The sequence below is a fragment of the Giraffa tippelskirchi genome, chromosome 3, assembly GCF_054371585.1.
Source record: "Giraffa tippelskirchi isolate mGirTip1 chromosome 3, T2T-mGirTip1v1.2.pri, whole genome shotgun sequence".
Lineage (NCBI taxonomy): Eukaryota > Metazoa > Chordata > Mammalia > Artiodactyla > Giraffidae > Giraffa > Giraffa tippelskirchi.
Window position 1 is genome coordinate 1,539,917 of NC_137277.1, and position 17,113 is coordinate 1,557,029.

Sequence of the window (17,113 nt, forward strand, 5' to 3'; positions counted from 1 at the left end):
CCAGCGTTAGGAAAGCAAAACTGACTGGCAGTAATGACTGTGTGCATCTCGCCAGCATGCTTTCAGAGCGTGATGAAGCCAATGAGGTGATCAGACCCTAAGAATGCCTCCCAGTCTCAATATTTTCATCCAGAAAATATCGTGATAATAGCCATTTGGCTCAAAAAGATCCTCCTTTCCCTGTAAACAAAACAGCAGCCCATGAGAGATTTCAGCCCATTCCACTTGCCTTTTCTTCATAGTTTCCTGGGGTTCAATCGCTTTGGCCAGCATCTCCTTATAGATTGGGGATTTTAAGTAGCGAGCATAAGAGTCCTGGCAGGAACAAGAGAAAAACGAGAATTATGAGAAGGAAAGAGTCCAGTCAGAAGAATACACTTGCCTTTTTCCCAGCCTCCTCCCAGCAGCGAGACGGGAGTTGAGAGGATTTGTTTCCTTGTGCTCAAGGCATTCAGATCTGCATCTAAAGCTGTGGTTCTTAAGTGTGGTCCCCAGGCTGGCAGCATCCATTTCCCCTGATCCCTTACAGTGCTGTGCTGAGTTGCTCAGTCATATCTGACTCTTTGTGACCCCATGGACTATAGCCCGCCAGGCTCCTCCGTCCATGGGATTCTCCAAGCAAGAATACTAGAGTGGGTTGCCATTTCCTTCTCCAGGGGATCTTCCTGATCCAAGGATCAAACCTGGGTTTCCTGCACTGCAGGCAGGTTCTTTACCGTCTGAGCCACCAAGGAAGCCCAGACTCCTTTGTGTCTATTTCCTGGGACCCTGGGCAGGTTCAGAGAAGTCACTTCCTAAATGCTGCCTCACCCAAAGCAACTGCAAACTTCAGTCCCAACAAATACAGGAGAAATCCCAGAGCAACAACTGGGAGAATTTCTCAACAATCAATGGGGAATTGATTTTAATTTCTTGAAACGATACCATTCTAAAGACTAAGTAGTGACAGCAAAAGTCATGAGAACTGTGGGCAGAACTAACGTACAGAAAGCCAAACACTCACAGGAAAAGATGCTCAACCACTATTATCAGAGCGATGCAAAGCAAAACCCCAACGAGGTGCCACTTCACACCGGTCAGAAGGGCCATCATGAAAAAGTCTGCAAGCGAAAAACGCTGGAGAGGATGTGGAGAGACGAGAACCCTCCCGCATGGGCGGTGGGAATGTAAGTTGGTGCAGTTACTATGTCAGGACAGCCCTTCAACTGCAGAGCCAGAAGCCCTGAGAAGACTTCAGCCTCAGCAGCTGCTCCTCCCTGGCCAGGGGGCTCGGGAGCGCAGGGAGGGGCCAGCCCTGCGGCAGGTGGAAGACACAGCTGACAGCTCTGCACCCAACAGCAGCAAGGCCACGACCACACACACACCCTCCCCCCGCATCCGGGTACCCCGGGAGGGGAGGCCTTCCAGCCGTGACCACACACTGCCCCTCCCCCCGCATCCGGGTACCCTGGGACGGGAGGGCTTTCGGGCTCACGCTCGGCCGGCCCTGCTTACCTTCTTCATGAGCATGTAGATGTGGGTCTGCGCCGCGTCCAGCACGTAGCGGTGGGGGTGCTTCAGCCCCTTGACCGTGATGTCCATGGTCTTGCCGTCTATGTTTATCCACCGTCTCGCCCCGGGGGCCAGGAACAGCCTGAGACCGGGAGGAGAATGTCAGCAAAAGTAGCCAGACCAGGAATTCCCCGGTGGTCCAGTGGTGAAGACTCCCTACTTCTACTGCAGGGGGTGTGAATTCCATCCCTGGTCAGGGAATTAAGATCCTACAGGCCGTGTCGTGTGGCCAAAACTAAATTTAAAATTTAAAAAGAAAGTAGCCAAACCAAGCCAGTGAATAGAACCTTCTCAGCTGCTCGGGAGACAGAGGCTGGCAGACGTGACTCACCCCCACCCCCACTCCGGGGTGTAAGGGGTCCTTTTCCAGGATACTCTAAAGCATCTGAACGGGTTGTCAAGCAACATTTCCTAGAAGCAGGAAGACTTCCCTGCCAGCACTGGGAATGTGAAATGTGCTTAACTTTGGAATTCCCAACCTCTTAGAGAGCACACAGCGGGTGGGGTGACCCCAGCCCCCCAGAGCAGGGGTGAGGCGTCCACACACGAGGTGCACTGATGACACGAGGCGTGCGGGGCCGCCGTCCAGTCTGACCTCAAGCGCAGGGCAGGGCCAGCCCAGCGGGGGGGCTCTGCACCCGCGGCTCATGCTCACTTGTAAATCTCCTCCGCCTTCTCCTTGACCTTGGACTGATCGCCGTACTTCAGGTCCTCACAGGCTTCCCAGAAGCCCAGGTTCTCCCCTGCAAGGGGCAGAGGGGTAGACGCCATGGACAGCCGGACAGGAGCCCGGATGGGAGGCGGAGGGAGGGAAAGAAGAGACACGGTCAGCGGGCATGCATCCCGCCCTGGGCTGCGAGAGCGGGGGTGGAGGTGGGACCACAGGCTCCTGGGGGCGCTCCGTCCAGGGCACGGGAGAGGGCATGAACCCAGGGAGCGCACGACGGTGCCTCCTTGGTGCACAGAGACCCCGCCTCTGAGAGCCCCTGCAGGGCGTGTTCCCGCCAGAGACCCTCACAGATAGGCTGCTGAAGCCGCGATCCTGAGGACTGACTCTCGGGGAAGGCCTGGCCGCGGGGGACTAAACACAGGGCCACCTGAACCGGAGACCCTGCCCTTCTGGGCCCAGAAGGAAAGCCAGGTGCCCCCCTCCTGTGTCCTTCCAGCTTGACGCTCTCTAACTGGTGCCCCTGCACCCAGGAGTGTGAACACCTGGTACCTCACCCCAGGTGGCAGCTTCACCTGAGAGAAGGTGGTCAGAGCACTGGAAAAGCAAGAGCCTGTGTGTGTGTGTACACAAGTGTGCCTGTGTGTGTGCATGTGTCTGTGTGTATGATGTCTTGTACACGTGTGTGCATGTGTGCCTGTGTGTGGACACGTGTGTGCTTGTGTCTGTGTGCATGGTGTGTGTACATGTTTTCACACATATGTGCATGCATGTGTCTGTGTATGATGTGTGCAGGCACGTGTGCATGCATGTGACTATCGTGTGTACAGTGTGTGCATGTGTGTATGCGTTTGGACATGTGTGTGAGTAGTTGTGCCTGTGTGTGTGCATGGTGTGTGTACATGACTGCACACATATGTGCATGCGTGTGTGTGGTGTGTGCAGGTGTGTGTGGACACGTGTGTGCATGTGTCTGTGTGTGCCTGCATGTGGGGAGTGAATCACGGACCACCACCATGTGGGGAAATGTACACACCATCACTGTGCTCCATGTCCATGCTCTCTGGAAGTCTCCTGGGCGTTTCAGACCAGAGAAGGCTGTACGAGCCTAAGTGAGTTGACTCTGTCCCCTAATTCTGTAGAGACCCTTCCTCTTTCGCATAAAATCCAGGGAGTCCTTAGGGCCAAGACCACCCGCAGGGGCAAACAGGCCGGGATGCTCTTGAGTGACAGCCACTGGCCTTACAGCCACGGCCCTGGAGACCACCCTGCTCACAGCAAAAGATGGTTCACTGCATAGGAGTAAAATTAAATGCACAATTGTTCACACAAGTCAAAAGGTGGAAACAACCCAAATGTTCATCAGCACAAGAACGGGTAAGCAAAACGTGGTGCACACGTTCAGTGAACATGATTCAGCCTCAAAAAGGAAGGAAATTCTGACACAAGTCACAACGGGGGTGAACTTTGAAGTAAGCAGTGCCAACGAAAGAAGCCAGACACAAAGGAACGGATAGCGTACAATTCCATTTCCATGAGGTCCCCAGAGCACGCAGACTCAGAGACAGTAGAATGGTTTCCAGGGGGATGGGGAGTTAGTGCTTAAAGCAGGCAGTTTCAGTTTGGAAAGATTAAAAAGTTCTGGAGATGGATGCTGGTGACAGTTAATTTCACTGAACTCACACTTAGAATGGTTACCATGGCAAGTCTTACGACTATTTTATCAGTGTAAATAAATGAGCGCACAGAAGTGTGTACGTGGATGTTCACAGCAGTACTACCTGTAACAGCCAAAAAGCAGAAACCACCCAAACGTCTACCACCTAACGACTGGATACACAAAACATATATTCACAGAATGGAACCCTGCTGTTGTTTAGTAGCTAAGTCGTGTCCAACTCCTTTGCAACCCCGTGGACTGTAGCCTGCCAGCCTCCTCTGTCCATGGGATTTTTCGGCAAGAATACTGGATGGAGTTCATTGCCATGTCCTTCTTCAGTGGATCTTCCCGACCCAGGGATCGAACCCACGTCTCCTGTATTGGCAGGCATTGCTGAGCCACCAAGGAAGCCCGAAGGGAATAGTATTTGGCCATTAAAAAAGGATGAAGCATTATTACATGCTCCAACACGGAAAGACTTTGAAAATACTATCCTGAGTGAAAAAAGACACCAAGCCACATATTGTATGATTCCATTTATAGAAAATGTCCAAAACAAGCAAATCCATGAAAATAGAAAATTAGTGGTTGCCTAGGACTGGGGCAGGGGGCTGTGGGGAGAGAGGAAGACAGAGGAATAGGGAATGACTTATATGGGGTAGGGTTCCTTTTCTAGGGTGCTGAAAATGTTCTAGAATTATACAGTGGTGACTGTTGTGCAACTTTGTGAGTCGCACTGAACTGCACAGTTTAAAAGGGCAGGTGGATTATATGGTCTGTGAATGTATAACATGTGAAGCATATCTCTTGGAAAAGACCCTAATGCTGGGTGGGATTGGGGGCAGGAGGAGAAGGGGACGACAGAGGATGAGATGGTTGGATGGCATCACTGACTCGATGGACATGGGTTTGGGTAGACTCCGGGAGTTGGTGATGGACAGGGAGGTCTGGCGTGCTGCAATTCATGGGGTCGCAAAGAGTCGGACACGACTGAGCGACTGAACTGAACTGAACTGAAGCATATCTCAGTTTTTAAAATTTTAATGAAGTGGACTGACTGTTTACTTGTTCTGCCTGTACCAGAAGCCTTGGGAATGTCATCCAGAGATCATCAATAGCGCTCTTTCTTAAATAACAGCCAGGAAATCATAGAGATGAATTCTCGCTGATGCTAAGGAAGGTGTGCATACGTTAAGCTCAGGGTGTGGTTCCTCAGCGGGCCACTAGATGGCGCCCAGCCCACTTCCTCACCGGGTGCTTCTGGCCTAAGGCAGCCCCCTCTCCGTCTCTGGGTTTATTACATCCTGGCAATCAGGCTTAGTCAGAGAAAAGGCTTTTCCAGAATCCCTATTAGAACTTAATTTGCCACATCAGGCAGGCAAACAGGCTCATGGCACGTCCATGGGGTAGTTTCAGGTGCAACCTCACAGGCCAGCGGTTCTTGGGGAGCAAGGGAGAGTCAAGGATGCCCTGGGGCTGGGGACTCGGCGGGAAGTAAGAGGACCCATGGAAGCCAGGGTTTCCGGGCAGGCGGTGAAGCCCAGGGAATGTTCCACCCGCGCGACGTGGCCCCAGCCCGGCCTCCGCTTTTCCCGGGTGCCTCCCTACGCGGCGTATCTGTGAGGTGCGGGCCCCCCAGAGGTCCCCAGCCTTTCAGTACCAGGGGCCCGTTCCGCGGACTGGGGGCGAGAGGGGAGGGATGGTTTCAGGACGATTCAAGGGCGTTACATTCATTGTACACTTTATGTCCACGGACTTCCCTGGCGGCTCAGACGGTAAAGGATCCACCTGCAATGCAGGAGAAGTAGGTTCCATCCCTGGAACAGGAAGATCCCCAGGAGAAAGAAATGGCAACCCACTCCAGTATTCTCGCCTGGAGCATCCCATGGACAGAGGAGCCTGGTGGGCTACAATCCACGGGGTCACACAGAGTCAGACGCAACTGAGGGAGCAACAGTCTCCCTTTACGTCCATTGTCACTACGTCAGCTCCACCTCAGGTCATCGGGCACTAGATCCCCCAGCCCCACCCACTCCACCGAACCTGCCCCATCTAAGGAGGCAGACTGGGAGCTGAGATGGTGGCCCTTGATCGGGGCCACGTTATAATCACCTGGGGAGATATCGAAACTTCAGAGTCCACCCCAAACCAATTAGAAAGGAACCACCGGGGGTGGGGTCCGGGAGAACTGAACAGGCAGCCAAGGCGCCCGCGCTGAAGAAAGCCAGGCGCGTGGCGGCAGGGGACTTGGAGCTCGTGGACGGTGACCCTGGGGCTCAGGGTGGGCAGGTGCAGGCAGCCAGAGGGGACGGGGCGCTGGGGAGGGGTCACAGCTCACACGGCTTCCGTGGGCAAAGCAACCGCCCCACCACGAGCCCAAGGAGGGGGTGGGTCCGGAAAGCTCCCGCTAAGAGCTGGCCTGAGCAGAGCCGTGAACACACCTGCCAAGCATCCTCCAGCCCCAGGCAAGACGTCCACGAGTGTCTCCAAAAGCAAATGTTTCTATTAAGAACAAAATCAAAGACCCACCACTGAACTCCTTCCTGAGAAAGTGCTGGAAGCTCTGCCGACCCTTGGGGTCCCGGATCAGCTCGCTGAAGTTGAAGGCCCAGCGCTCCACCCGCATCTTGGTTGGGATGTCCACCCTGCAAGGACCACCACGTGTTAAGTGCTCCAGATACCTGGGCTGTGCCAGGCGGCGACCTGCGTGGGTTGAAGGGCTTTGGCCCCCGCTAACCTCCACGCGTCCCGTCCCCCATCCCTGCACAGACAGCCAAGTAACCCCCTGCTCGGAAAATGCAGCCTCAGACACATCCCCTGGGCCTGGGGTCAGGAGCTGGCTGCCTGGGGTGGGGCTGTGGGGGGGGACGCCCCCCCGCTAACCCTTCAGAACAGAGGGACATGCACGCCTCCTCCAAGGCCTGCGGAGGCGAGGGCCAGCCGCCACACCAGACCCAGATTCAGGTCGTCTCTCTTATCCAAACCAGCCCATCCTAAAGGAATCAGTCCTGAATATTCACTGGAAGGACTGATGCTGAAGCTGAAGCTCCAATACTTTGGCCACCTGATGCGAAAAGCTGACTCATTGGAAAAGACCCTGATGCTGGGAAAGACTGCAAGTGTGAGGAGGAGGGGACGACAGAGGATGGGATGGTTGGATGGCATCACCGACTCGAAGGACATGAGTTTGAGCAAGCTCCAGGAGATGGAGGGCAGGGAAGCCTGGCGTGCTGCGTCCACGGGGTCGCAGAGTTGGACACGACTGAGCACGAACAACAAGTCTTATTCGATGCACTGGGAGACACACAGGCTGACGGGAACCGTCCTCACGACCAGAGCCGCCCGAAGATGGTTCCGGGGTCCTGGGCCCTGCAGCTGACCCCCGACTCCCACGGGCGCCCTCCTTGCCCCGTCAGCTGACCACAGGGGCTACGTGGAGGAGGGAAAGGGCGCCCCCCAGGCCTGCTCACCCGGCTGGGTCTGAGCGCCAGGGTGCTCCGCAGGCCTCAGGAGGTGGCAGCCGTGGTTTGGTCCCAACGCCCCGGCCCTGCCGCCTCCCCGCCGCCTCACGCCCTCACCCCAGCCGCTCCTCCCTCTGAGTGGCCCTTCTTTCTTCCTGTGTCAGCTTCGTTCTCTCGTCTGCAGTTCAGCCTTTGCCCCCTCTTCCAAACAGCAGATTTATGCAGCAGCAAGCCCTCTAATTCCACAAACAGCGAAGGAATGAGTGCCGTAATCCCCCAAGGCTCTGCCTTCCGGGAACTTACTTTTAGTCTAACTAGAAATCGAGAATGGAAAGCCATAGAGATGATTGTTTTCTTTTCAAAAACAATCTCTGTATTGTTAAAACAGAGTCACCCTTTGACCCAGCAGTTCCATTTCTAGGTACATACCCTGAGAAATGAGAAATACACGTCCACATGAAAACAAGCCCATGAATGTTCATAGCAGCATATTCACAACTGCTAGAAGGCAGAGACAACCTGAACGTCCATCAGCTGATAAATGGATAAACAAAATGTGGTCTATCCATAAAATTAATATTTTTCATCCATAATTTGAGATTGAGTACTAATATCTGCTTCAACATGGATAAACTTTGAAGGCATCATGCTAAGGGAAAAAAGCTAATCACAGAAGACCTCATATTGTATGATTCCATTTATATGAACGTCCAGAAGAGGCAAACCCAGAGAGACAGAGTTTATTGGCTGAGTAGGGCTGGAGGGCTTTGGGGGATGCGGACTTGGGGTAATAGCTAAAGGGTGTATGTGTCAATCGCTCAGTCGTGTCCGACTCTGTGCGACCCCATGGCCTGTAGCCCGCCAGGCTCCTCTGTCCATGGGATCCTCCAGGCAAGAAGATTGGAGTGGATTGCCATTTCCTTCTCAGGGGATCTTCCCAACCCAGGGATCGAACCTGGGTCTCCTGCAGTGCAGGTGGATTCTCAAGGGTTTCTTATTTGGGTGATGAAAATATTTTAAAAATTGACCTGTGGTGGTTGCATGATTCTATGAATATAGTCAAAATCACTGAAACATACGCTTTAAGTGGGTGAATTCTATGACATGAAAATTATAACTCGGAAAGTTTCTTTGAAAAGATCCCGGATATCGCGAATACATACAGTTTGGCATTTAAATCCCAGAACTGAGTGTCGTCTGTTATCCAAGGATTGCTGGGGAGGCAGCCTGACATGATGGCATCGTTGGAGGAAAACTGCTCGCTATACTTAACGATCCTCAAAAGCAAAAAAACACAAAAAAACAGAAAAGTGATTTCCTAGAAGTTCAACACCCCAGAGACCAGGTCAACACTCAGGTCAACTGACCAGCCTGCCCTCCTTCAACTCTGTCCACGTGGTTACACACTTATTACTGTCTTCTCAGAAAACCACTCTAACAGTTCTCAGGATTGGCAGGTGCTTAACAATATCTGTCCTATTCTAGTTGTGAAACGAAACAGCGTCTCCTGGTCCGGCTCCTTGGTGACCTCTCTGTACTTGGTTCATAAAATACGGCCTCTTTACCCTTGATCGTGAGTCTTCACAAAGCAAAGCTGAGTCTGCACGCAGTCAAACAGGGGTCTCGCCACCATCTTGGAAGCACGAGGTCTCACGGACTCAGTGAGGTTCTGTCACCATCCTGGGTCCACCCTCTGCCAAAGATGCCCGTGTTCGGGAATTCAGACCCATTATTCAACACTGCGGTCTCCCCGAGACGAGCGCAGGCAAGCACTAACTCCTTCTAGAGGGGCCAACATGTGTTCCGGTGTCTGGGAGTTTGGAAAAAAACGTGCCAGGTCTTCACCCTAAGGGTGGGCATTGCATCCATAATATACACACTAGACGCCCGCCACGAAGTCTGCCCACAGCCAGGAGAGACTGACGGAACAGGACCCGTGCCCCAGAGACACAGCGGCGCCCTCGGTTCTCAGTCCCGGCTGGAACTCAAGGCCCGGGCTCCACTTCTCACAAGACCTTCTTATTCCCATCAGACCTTTACCGTGGAACAGCCGGAAGAAAGGGGGAAAAGCACGTGCCCGCAGGCCCAGACACTAATGGTGTCAAAACTATGGTAATGAGGCTCCGAGACAGTGAGTCTAAAGGTATCCAACAGCCTTTGAGCCTCCTCTAATGGACTGTCCATTTGGTTTCATAAAACTGACTTTCTGGACCAGGTCAGAGTAGTAATGTCTCCTAGGAGACTGGATCAAGACAGCCTGAATGTTTGAGAGATCAAACGTTAATTTCCAGTCTCTCCCAATTGGATTTTAATCAAAGGTTAACAGCAGATGTTTATCAGCACCGCTGAACCACACCATCTAGCCTGTGAACGCTTCCCACTTTCCCATCCACAGACTGTCTAGCACTTCCCCCCACCCGCCCCGATTATTCCTCACCCGACCTGGAGACCAACCCAACTTAACCCCCGTGAGACTGCTTTTGTCCCTTTCAGTCCTTGGGAATCTCAAGCCAACCACGACTTGTCAAGTCCTCCTTGAGGCAGTTCTCCTGCCTGATGACCTGCTGTGCCAGCCTCAGCAAGAGCAACAAGTTAGAGACCTACCCTCCGAGCGACACGGACGACTTCACCGTGGACCTCATTAAGGCCTGTCGGTAATACGTGATCTGCAAGAGACACAGGGGTTAGACCACGGCGTCCAGCACCGATGCCTAAACATGACCCCACACCAGAAGCTGCTTCCCCATCAAAGCGCCCAGCCCAGGACCCCAGGGCTCAGGTCTGCAGCACACAGGGGACCCCAACTCCAAATGAGCAGCCTAAATCCATCGTGTGTTCGCCTCGGAAAAGACACCACCTGTGAAAAATGAAAGTTCTAAACCGAGACGAAGGCTCAGCATTTCCTCAGATGCCTCCGACTCACAGGAGCAGATCTAACCTCGCGGCCATCACTACCCAGGGCTCTGTCCTGGGCCCTGCATAGGTCTGCCCACACGGTTAGCCCGTCACCCCGGACAGATGCTGAGCTCCTCTGACTGTAAGAGCGGGAATCTGGGTGCGGGCACCCACCCCACGTCCCTCAGATCTGCGCCTTCGGAGGATGCTTCATATCCCGCATAGAGCTCAACCCCACGCACATCTTACAAGAGATGCTTTGGTGTTCTATGCCGTCCATTACTTTGTAGACAACTGTCTGAACCTCACACATGGTTTTCATATCATCACTGAGTGCACAGCAGGAAGCCGAAGCACATATAATTTGTTGGAGGATTAAACTCAGACTTCCCTGTAGCTGGGAGGCTAATTACCTCTTTCCTGACAGAAACCACTGTCTGTTTCTGTAAAAACAAAGAAGCAAAAACCATTAAACAGACGTCATGAAATCATTAGAGTCCAAATACCCATCTGAAACATAAAAACCCTTCCCCGAGAGAACACTCCCCATCTTTTTGTTTTTTACTTAAAAGACAGAATCGCCCATCAGCGCTTGTTCCACCCTATTCAGCACAACTACTGGGGAATCAGATCAACCAAGAGGTCTGGGGACAGAAGGGGGTGCTTTGCCACTGTAACTTTATCCACCACAGCGCCTACAGAACCTCTGATGGGGGAACTAGCCACCTGACCAATACTCGCTGTTGCAGGGGAAAGCCACGTCACCAAAAATAAAGCACACACTTCAAAGCCTCGAGACCAGCCTCCACTGCAAGCTGAGTCCCAGAGCTGAGCCGAGATGCGGAAGCTCTCACGTCGGGCTCCATCCTCTGTCTGGACATTCACAGCAGAGGAAGGGCGACTCCGAGAGAGGCCCCGTGTTTAGGATCCTGGAAGCTCCCGGAAACCACTCAGACCTGCCTCCTCCTAAACCTTCCTACCATCTGACATGGGGCACCACTTGTCTGCCCCATCCAACTCGAGGAGGCTGGGTACAGCTGGTGTTTCCAAAACCGGTTTTCCTAGGTTTGGTTGCGTCCAAGGACCACCTAGTATGACTCTTACATATCAAGCTGAGCGTCTCCATTCCTGGCAGCTAACACCCGTGCTGCTGAGGGCACCGGCTGTGCGTCCTTGGAAAAGTCCAAGGACGACACGATTTCCTTTAGGCAGCTAGTGAAGTAAGTCCTGGGCCAGAGCCAGCGACACGGAATGAAGGAGGGTCTGAGCTGGAACGTCCACAGATGAGTCTCCTTTCTACTTTGCATCATTAAATTGTTTTTACGTGATTGCTTTTCTCAGGGTAGGAAGCTAGGACAAGTGATCTCAGAAAGGTAACGTGTGACTTCCCTGGTGGTTCAGGGGTTAAGAATCCAGCTTCCAATGCAGGGGACGTGGTTCCGATCGCTGGTCAGGGAACTAAGATCCCATGCGCCACCAGGCAACTGAGCGCCTGCACCCCGACTACAGACCACGTGGGCGCCGGAGGCCACGCGCCACAGCTGAGACCGGACACAGTCAAAAACAAAGGAAGGGAACGCTCAGGCACGCCTCTCTGATCTGACCGCACCCCACACACACTTCCTCCTTCGTCGCGCTCATCACAGCTGTGATTAGATACTGTCTGTGCGCCCCTCTGTTTCATCCATGCATCACCCATCAGGCAGGACCAGGAGCAGGAACACCATGCTGATCCTCCTGAGCATAACGTGGGGCGCAGAGCAGACGCTCACCAAATACCAGGCAAAGGGTGACTGCTGTGTGCCTGGAGGCTGAGAAGAAGGGAGATGCATTTTAAGGTGAAGAGAGTATTTTTCTGCTTAAAAAAACTGAGAACACTCTCCACGTGACCCAAATAGTTTGGCAATTACGCTAATTATCTGTTCCTATGCTCTCCTAACACAGGGCTGTGTGACAACACACACATTTCAGGTAGAAAAGGACCCCAGGGTCAGGGTGGACTTGCATTCAAATCTAATATAAGCAGATGCTTCTGTTCAAGTCATGCGGAATTGGATTAAGAAGAGTATCTACTGGTTTATGCCTTCCACTCAAAAGATAAGCTGGACTTTTGTGTGGTAAAAATCACCTAGCTAGATACAAAGCAATTCACACCTCTCTGAGCCCTTAGAGACTTTAAGGGAGGGAGGTTTTATTCTTCTAATTTTCGGCCAAGGAAATCAAGGCTCTGACGCCTCCTGGTTGGTAACTGGCTGGACCAGGATTCAAACCCAGATGTGACTCTGGCAAAGCAGAGAAGTGGGGCTTCCCTGGTGGTCCAGCGGCTAAGACTGCGCTTCCCCTGCAGGGGGCTCGGGTTCCATCGCTGGTCAGAGAGCTAAGATCCCACACGAAGCAGAGTGCGGCTGAGAGAAAACAAGAACAGCAGCAGAAAGGCTGAGAAAAGGCTGTTAAAGAAACATCTGAGGAGTGATCCGGGAGAATCAGAAGATGGTCTGTTCTCCTCACCTGTTCCTCCCTCGCCCTGAAGCTGAGGCATTCCGAATGGAACGCCCCTGTCCAACCAAGAGACGCTGCTTCATATCAAACAGATGAAGAATGAGGGTCTGCCGCACAGGACGGGGAACACCGCTCAACAGTCTGATGCAGCCTGTATGCTAAAAGGACCCAGAAGACAGGAGATATATGTGTATATGTGTACATATAACTGATTCACTTTGCTGTAAATCTGAAGCTAACACAACACTGTAAATCAACTATACTCCAATAAAAATTAAAAGCAAAAAAGAATGCGGCAGCCCCAATCCAAGAGGAACACCACCTGATTCACCTGTTAATTAACACTAACGACGGTAAAACACACTCCCAGCTAGAGGAGAGATGAGGCCTGGGGTCTCACACACAGCCCAGAGACTGTCATTAACAACGCTGCATTACATGCTTAGAGATTGTCCAGAGCATAGATCTTAACTGTTACACCACAAAGTCACAATCACATCAGGGGTGGAGGTGTGAACTCACTGGTGGAACTCACCCGTATCTATTCACATCTAACCACCCACTGTACCCCTGAAACCTGCGCATGCTATAACCCCAGTAATATCTCAACAAGGCTGGAGCATGGGACCACTGACCTTGGTGAAGACTGCAACTGTGCTCGGGCTGTGCCCAGCGGGCAGTGTCTCCGACACCCTCCCTCAGTGCCGAGGCCCCAGGACGAGCCACTGCTCCTGGCCCTGCGCGCCCTGTGTGGGCAGACACGGGCAAGACACACAGTCCAGCCTGTCCACAGCCTCTGGGCCCCCAGGGGGCTGTCCTCACACACCACCGGCCACCAGCACACTCACTTCTAGTCTCCTCGGCAGGGTCTGACTTCGGCCTAATACCTGTTATTTCTGAGGCCACTATCTCAGTCTTCAGGGTGTTAAACTTTTCTATATTTTAATTCCCTTCTTGATTTTACTGTCCTTTCAGGGCGCTGGGCTTGCTGTGGGCTTTCTTGTTCCCCCAAATTACCAGCGAGCTCCTGGGAATCAGACTGCAGTGCGTTCCTTGGAGTCTAAGAGCTTGTCCACCTCCACCCTGGATCACCCGCGTGGACGTCAGCATTTATTTCTAACTTTAAAAACTGATGTCCAGCGTGGGGCGGAGGGAGGGGATACATGTACATATATATCTGGTTCACTTTGTTATACAGCAAAAATACAACACCGTAAAGCTACCGCATGCATGCTAAGTCACTTCAGTCATGTCCACACTTTGTGACCCTGTGGACTGTAGCCCACCAGGCTCCTCTGCCCATGGGACGCTCCAGGCAAGAATATTGGAGTGGGTTACCATCTCCTTCCCCAGGGCATCTTCCCGACCCAGGGATCGAAACCACGTCTCTTACGTCTCCTGCACTGGTGGGCAGGCTCTTTACCACCAGCGCCACCTGGGAAGCCTAACTATTAAAAAAATAAATTATCATTAAAAAAAAACCCCTCTGTTCGTGGGACTGCCTCCTCTAGGTTAACATACAGGGAGTCTCTCTCCTGTCTGGAGTGTGTGTATCTGGGCAGTAGGGGAGAGGGTTCTGGACTTCTCTGAAAAGACAGAGAGAGAATCTGACGGGATGGGGGTCGTTAAGAGAGTATCGACTTTCTGGGTCAGAAAGGTCAAAATCCTGGCTCTGTGACTTCTTGGCTACCTGACTCTGGATAAGTTATCTGGCATCTGAAAGCCTCTGCTTCCTCATCTGTAAAGAGGGGTAGGAAAGGGGGATTAAGTGACATGATCCGTAGTGACCGGCGTGGGGCGGCACTCGCTGCACTGGCTGTTTCTGCCGAGAATGCGCAGGTACCGCGTTAACCCCGGTCAGGAGGCAAATCGGGATGCCCAGGCAATACTGGGGACACGCCAACAGGAGGTTCTGCTGCTTACGTGAAACTTAAACATAACTGGGCTTCCTGTATTTTATTTGCTAAGCCTCACAAACCTATCAATATGATTATTACTATCAACACAGAAAAGGCCATGTGTGCGTGCTCAGTCGGTAAGTCACCTCCAACCCTCTGCAACTCTATGGGCTGCAGCCCTCAGGCTCCTCTGCCCATGGGACGCTCCAGGCAAGAATATTGGAGTGGGTTGCCATCTCCTTCCCCAGGGGATCTTCCCAACCCAGGGATCAAATCCGCATCTCCTGAAAGTCTCCTGCACTGGCAGGAGGGTTCTTCAGTGCTGAGCCACCAGGGAAGCAGAAAAAGTCATAAGAAACATTTAATCAAAGTGCAGTTATTAAAAAGTACTGGAGTGGGTTGCCATTTCCTTCTCTGGGGGATCTTTCCAATCCAGGGATCAAACCTGGGTCTCCCGCATTGCAGGCAGACTCTACCATCTGATCCACCAGGGAATCCCATTAAAACGTACACACACACATATTTCTAAGCAATTCTGAGAAAGCCGTCTCATGGTAAGACTAGAGATAAACACGGCTTGCGCCCTGGAAGGCACGCAGAAACCCCGCTGTCTCCACAGCTGGCCTCCTGGGGTGAAGTCACCTCTTCATCCCTCAGCCCAGGGAGGGCGCTGTGACAGGAGGAGCACTCTGCCCAAGGAATCAGCATTCTCTGCATTCCTGGAATTCTGACTTGGGATTTTTCACTTGCAGAGTTGCCCAAATAGGGACACGCCCAGAGCCTGTTTACACACAGCCCTGTGGCCAGCGTGCTGGCCCTGAGACCCAGACGCAGGCTGCAGACGATGGTCACAGGGCAGGAGGGCTCAGGGTCGTTCCCTGGGGTGACGGAGGCAGAGGCTGGGCGACCCTGGGGAGGGGTGAGCAGGGACCCTGGGGTCAGGCGATCAGGGAGGTATCTGCGCAGAAACAGAGGTGAGGGCTGGGCAAGCCGTGGAGTGAAACGTAAGGTGGGGAGGACCCCAGGGATGCCGGCAACACGGGCCTTGAGAGCAGAGGAAGAGTCAAAAGCAAGAGACCAGGAAACCCGAGCGCTAAAGTGGTTAAAGCAAATCGGACAGGAAAAGTCAAGAGGACAGCCACCCGTCTGAGGAAACAAGAGTCCAAGGCTGTGAGCATTGGGAGAAGTCCTTGTCCCGCAGTGTCCTTGCCAATGGGGGCAGGACTGACCACACAGCTTCCAAGGGACCAGGGACCTAGAGAAGGTTCTAGAACAGCAGAGCATCACAGGCAAGTGTGGGCCTGCTGAGCGTAGAGCTGGGGGCCTGAGCACAGACCCGTCCATGAAGAGGGCCCCAGGTGTAGGACCGCAGGGTTGCGGGTGGGGATGGGGAGGCCGTACCCGGAGCAGCAGGGGCTACAGAACCGGCACCCACATGCCCCCTGGCCGGCCCGGCCTGAGCAGACGGGTCCATCTCTCTGCAAGAGAATCAACTCTAGCAAAGCCTCCAGAAGCCGCGTAGCAGACATCAGGACACGTGGACAGGGCCCCGAGGGCCCCGTCAGCTCACACCTGGCTTCACCAGCCCCGAGAGTGTGTCCGGGACGGGCAGCCCACCCCCCGCGCCTGTCTCCCCAGCTGTGAACGCAGACGCCAAAGCTTCCGCGTCACGAGCCGCTCGCTGAGTCCGCACGGAGGCCTGGCGGGGGCGAGGCGCCCAGGGATGCCCCGGCCGCCGCTGGTCACACAGGAGCCAGAGGGAGACAGGTCTGTCCCTGGCTGGTGGGAACATACGGGGCGAGGGGCGTCGCTCACGGAGGGCTCCTGGCCGGGGCTCCGCAGGGCACAGCACGTGACCGCGGAGCCACGAGTCTGCCCTTCCCCCAAAGGCCGGAGGGGCCGCCAGTGTGGACAGCGCTGGTCTCCGCAGCCATCCACAGGGCCAGGCAGGGCGGTGGCACAGGCGCGTGCAAGCCTCCCCTGCCAACAGGGCAGAAGGATGAGAAGAGACGAGGATGAGGGGGAGACCTGGGGTGAGGGAGAGCCCCCCAGACGGGGCCGAGCGTCTCCAGGCCCCACAGATGCTCTCTCCGGCAGCAGAGAGACGATCATGACAACAGTGAGTGCCGCTGTGTGCAGTGTCCCCACACGCCGCTCCCACTGCAGACGCTTGGCATAAATGACCTCGCTCAACCCCGAAGGAGGCACTATCCTAATTCTCATTTTACAGATGAGGAAACCGAGGCTTTGAGCCCGAGAGCTCGCCTGAGCTACGGCCTGTCTGAGATCACACAACTGCCAAAGTGGGGAGCGGGCCTCATCCTGATGTCAGAGCTCCCACGGGCACATGGTACTGGCCCTCGTCACAGGATGACCTGGAGACCCTGCTGGAGTCCAGCGGCAGGGCCGGCCCCAGGAACCACTGCTCACAGCCAGGCTGGGGCGGGCCACCACTCACCCTCCTCCTTGTGGGCACAAGTGC

General features: G+C 53.9%; 1 protein-coding gene across 2 annotated transcripts in view; it reads right to left on the reverse strand.

The window, feature by feature from the left end:
• Nucleotides 1–17,113, reverse strand: part of RGS9 (regulator of G protein signaling 9) — a 52,803-nt gene that overhangs the window by 12,415 nt on the left and 23,275 nt on the right. For both annotated transcript variants that reach the window (XM_081580799.1, XM_081580798.1), the window contains exons 10-16: nt 10,648–10,677; nt 9,944–10,005; nt 8,503–8,616; nt 6,408–6,523; nt 2,207–2,294; nt 1,495–1,633; nt 230–315 (exon numbers count right to left, since the gene is read on the reverse strand). In XM_081580799.1, coding sequence (XP_081436925.1) covers nt 230–315; nt 1,495–1,633; nt 2,207–2,294; nt 6,408–6,523; nt 8,503–8,616; nt 9,944–10,005; nt 10,648–10,677 — 635 coding nt within the window. The remainder of the gene's footprint in view (nt 1–229; nt 316–1,494; nt 1,634–2,206; nt 2,295–6,407; nt 6,524–8,502; nt 8,617–9,943; nt 10,006–10,647; nt 10,678–17,113) is intronic.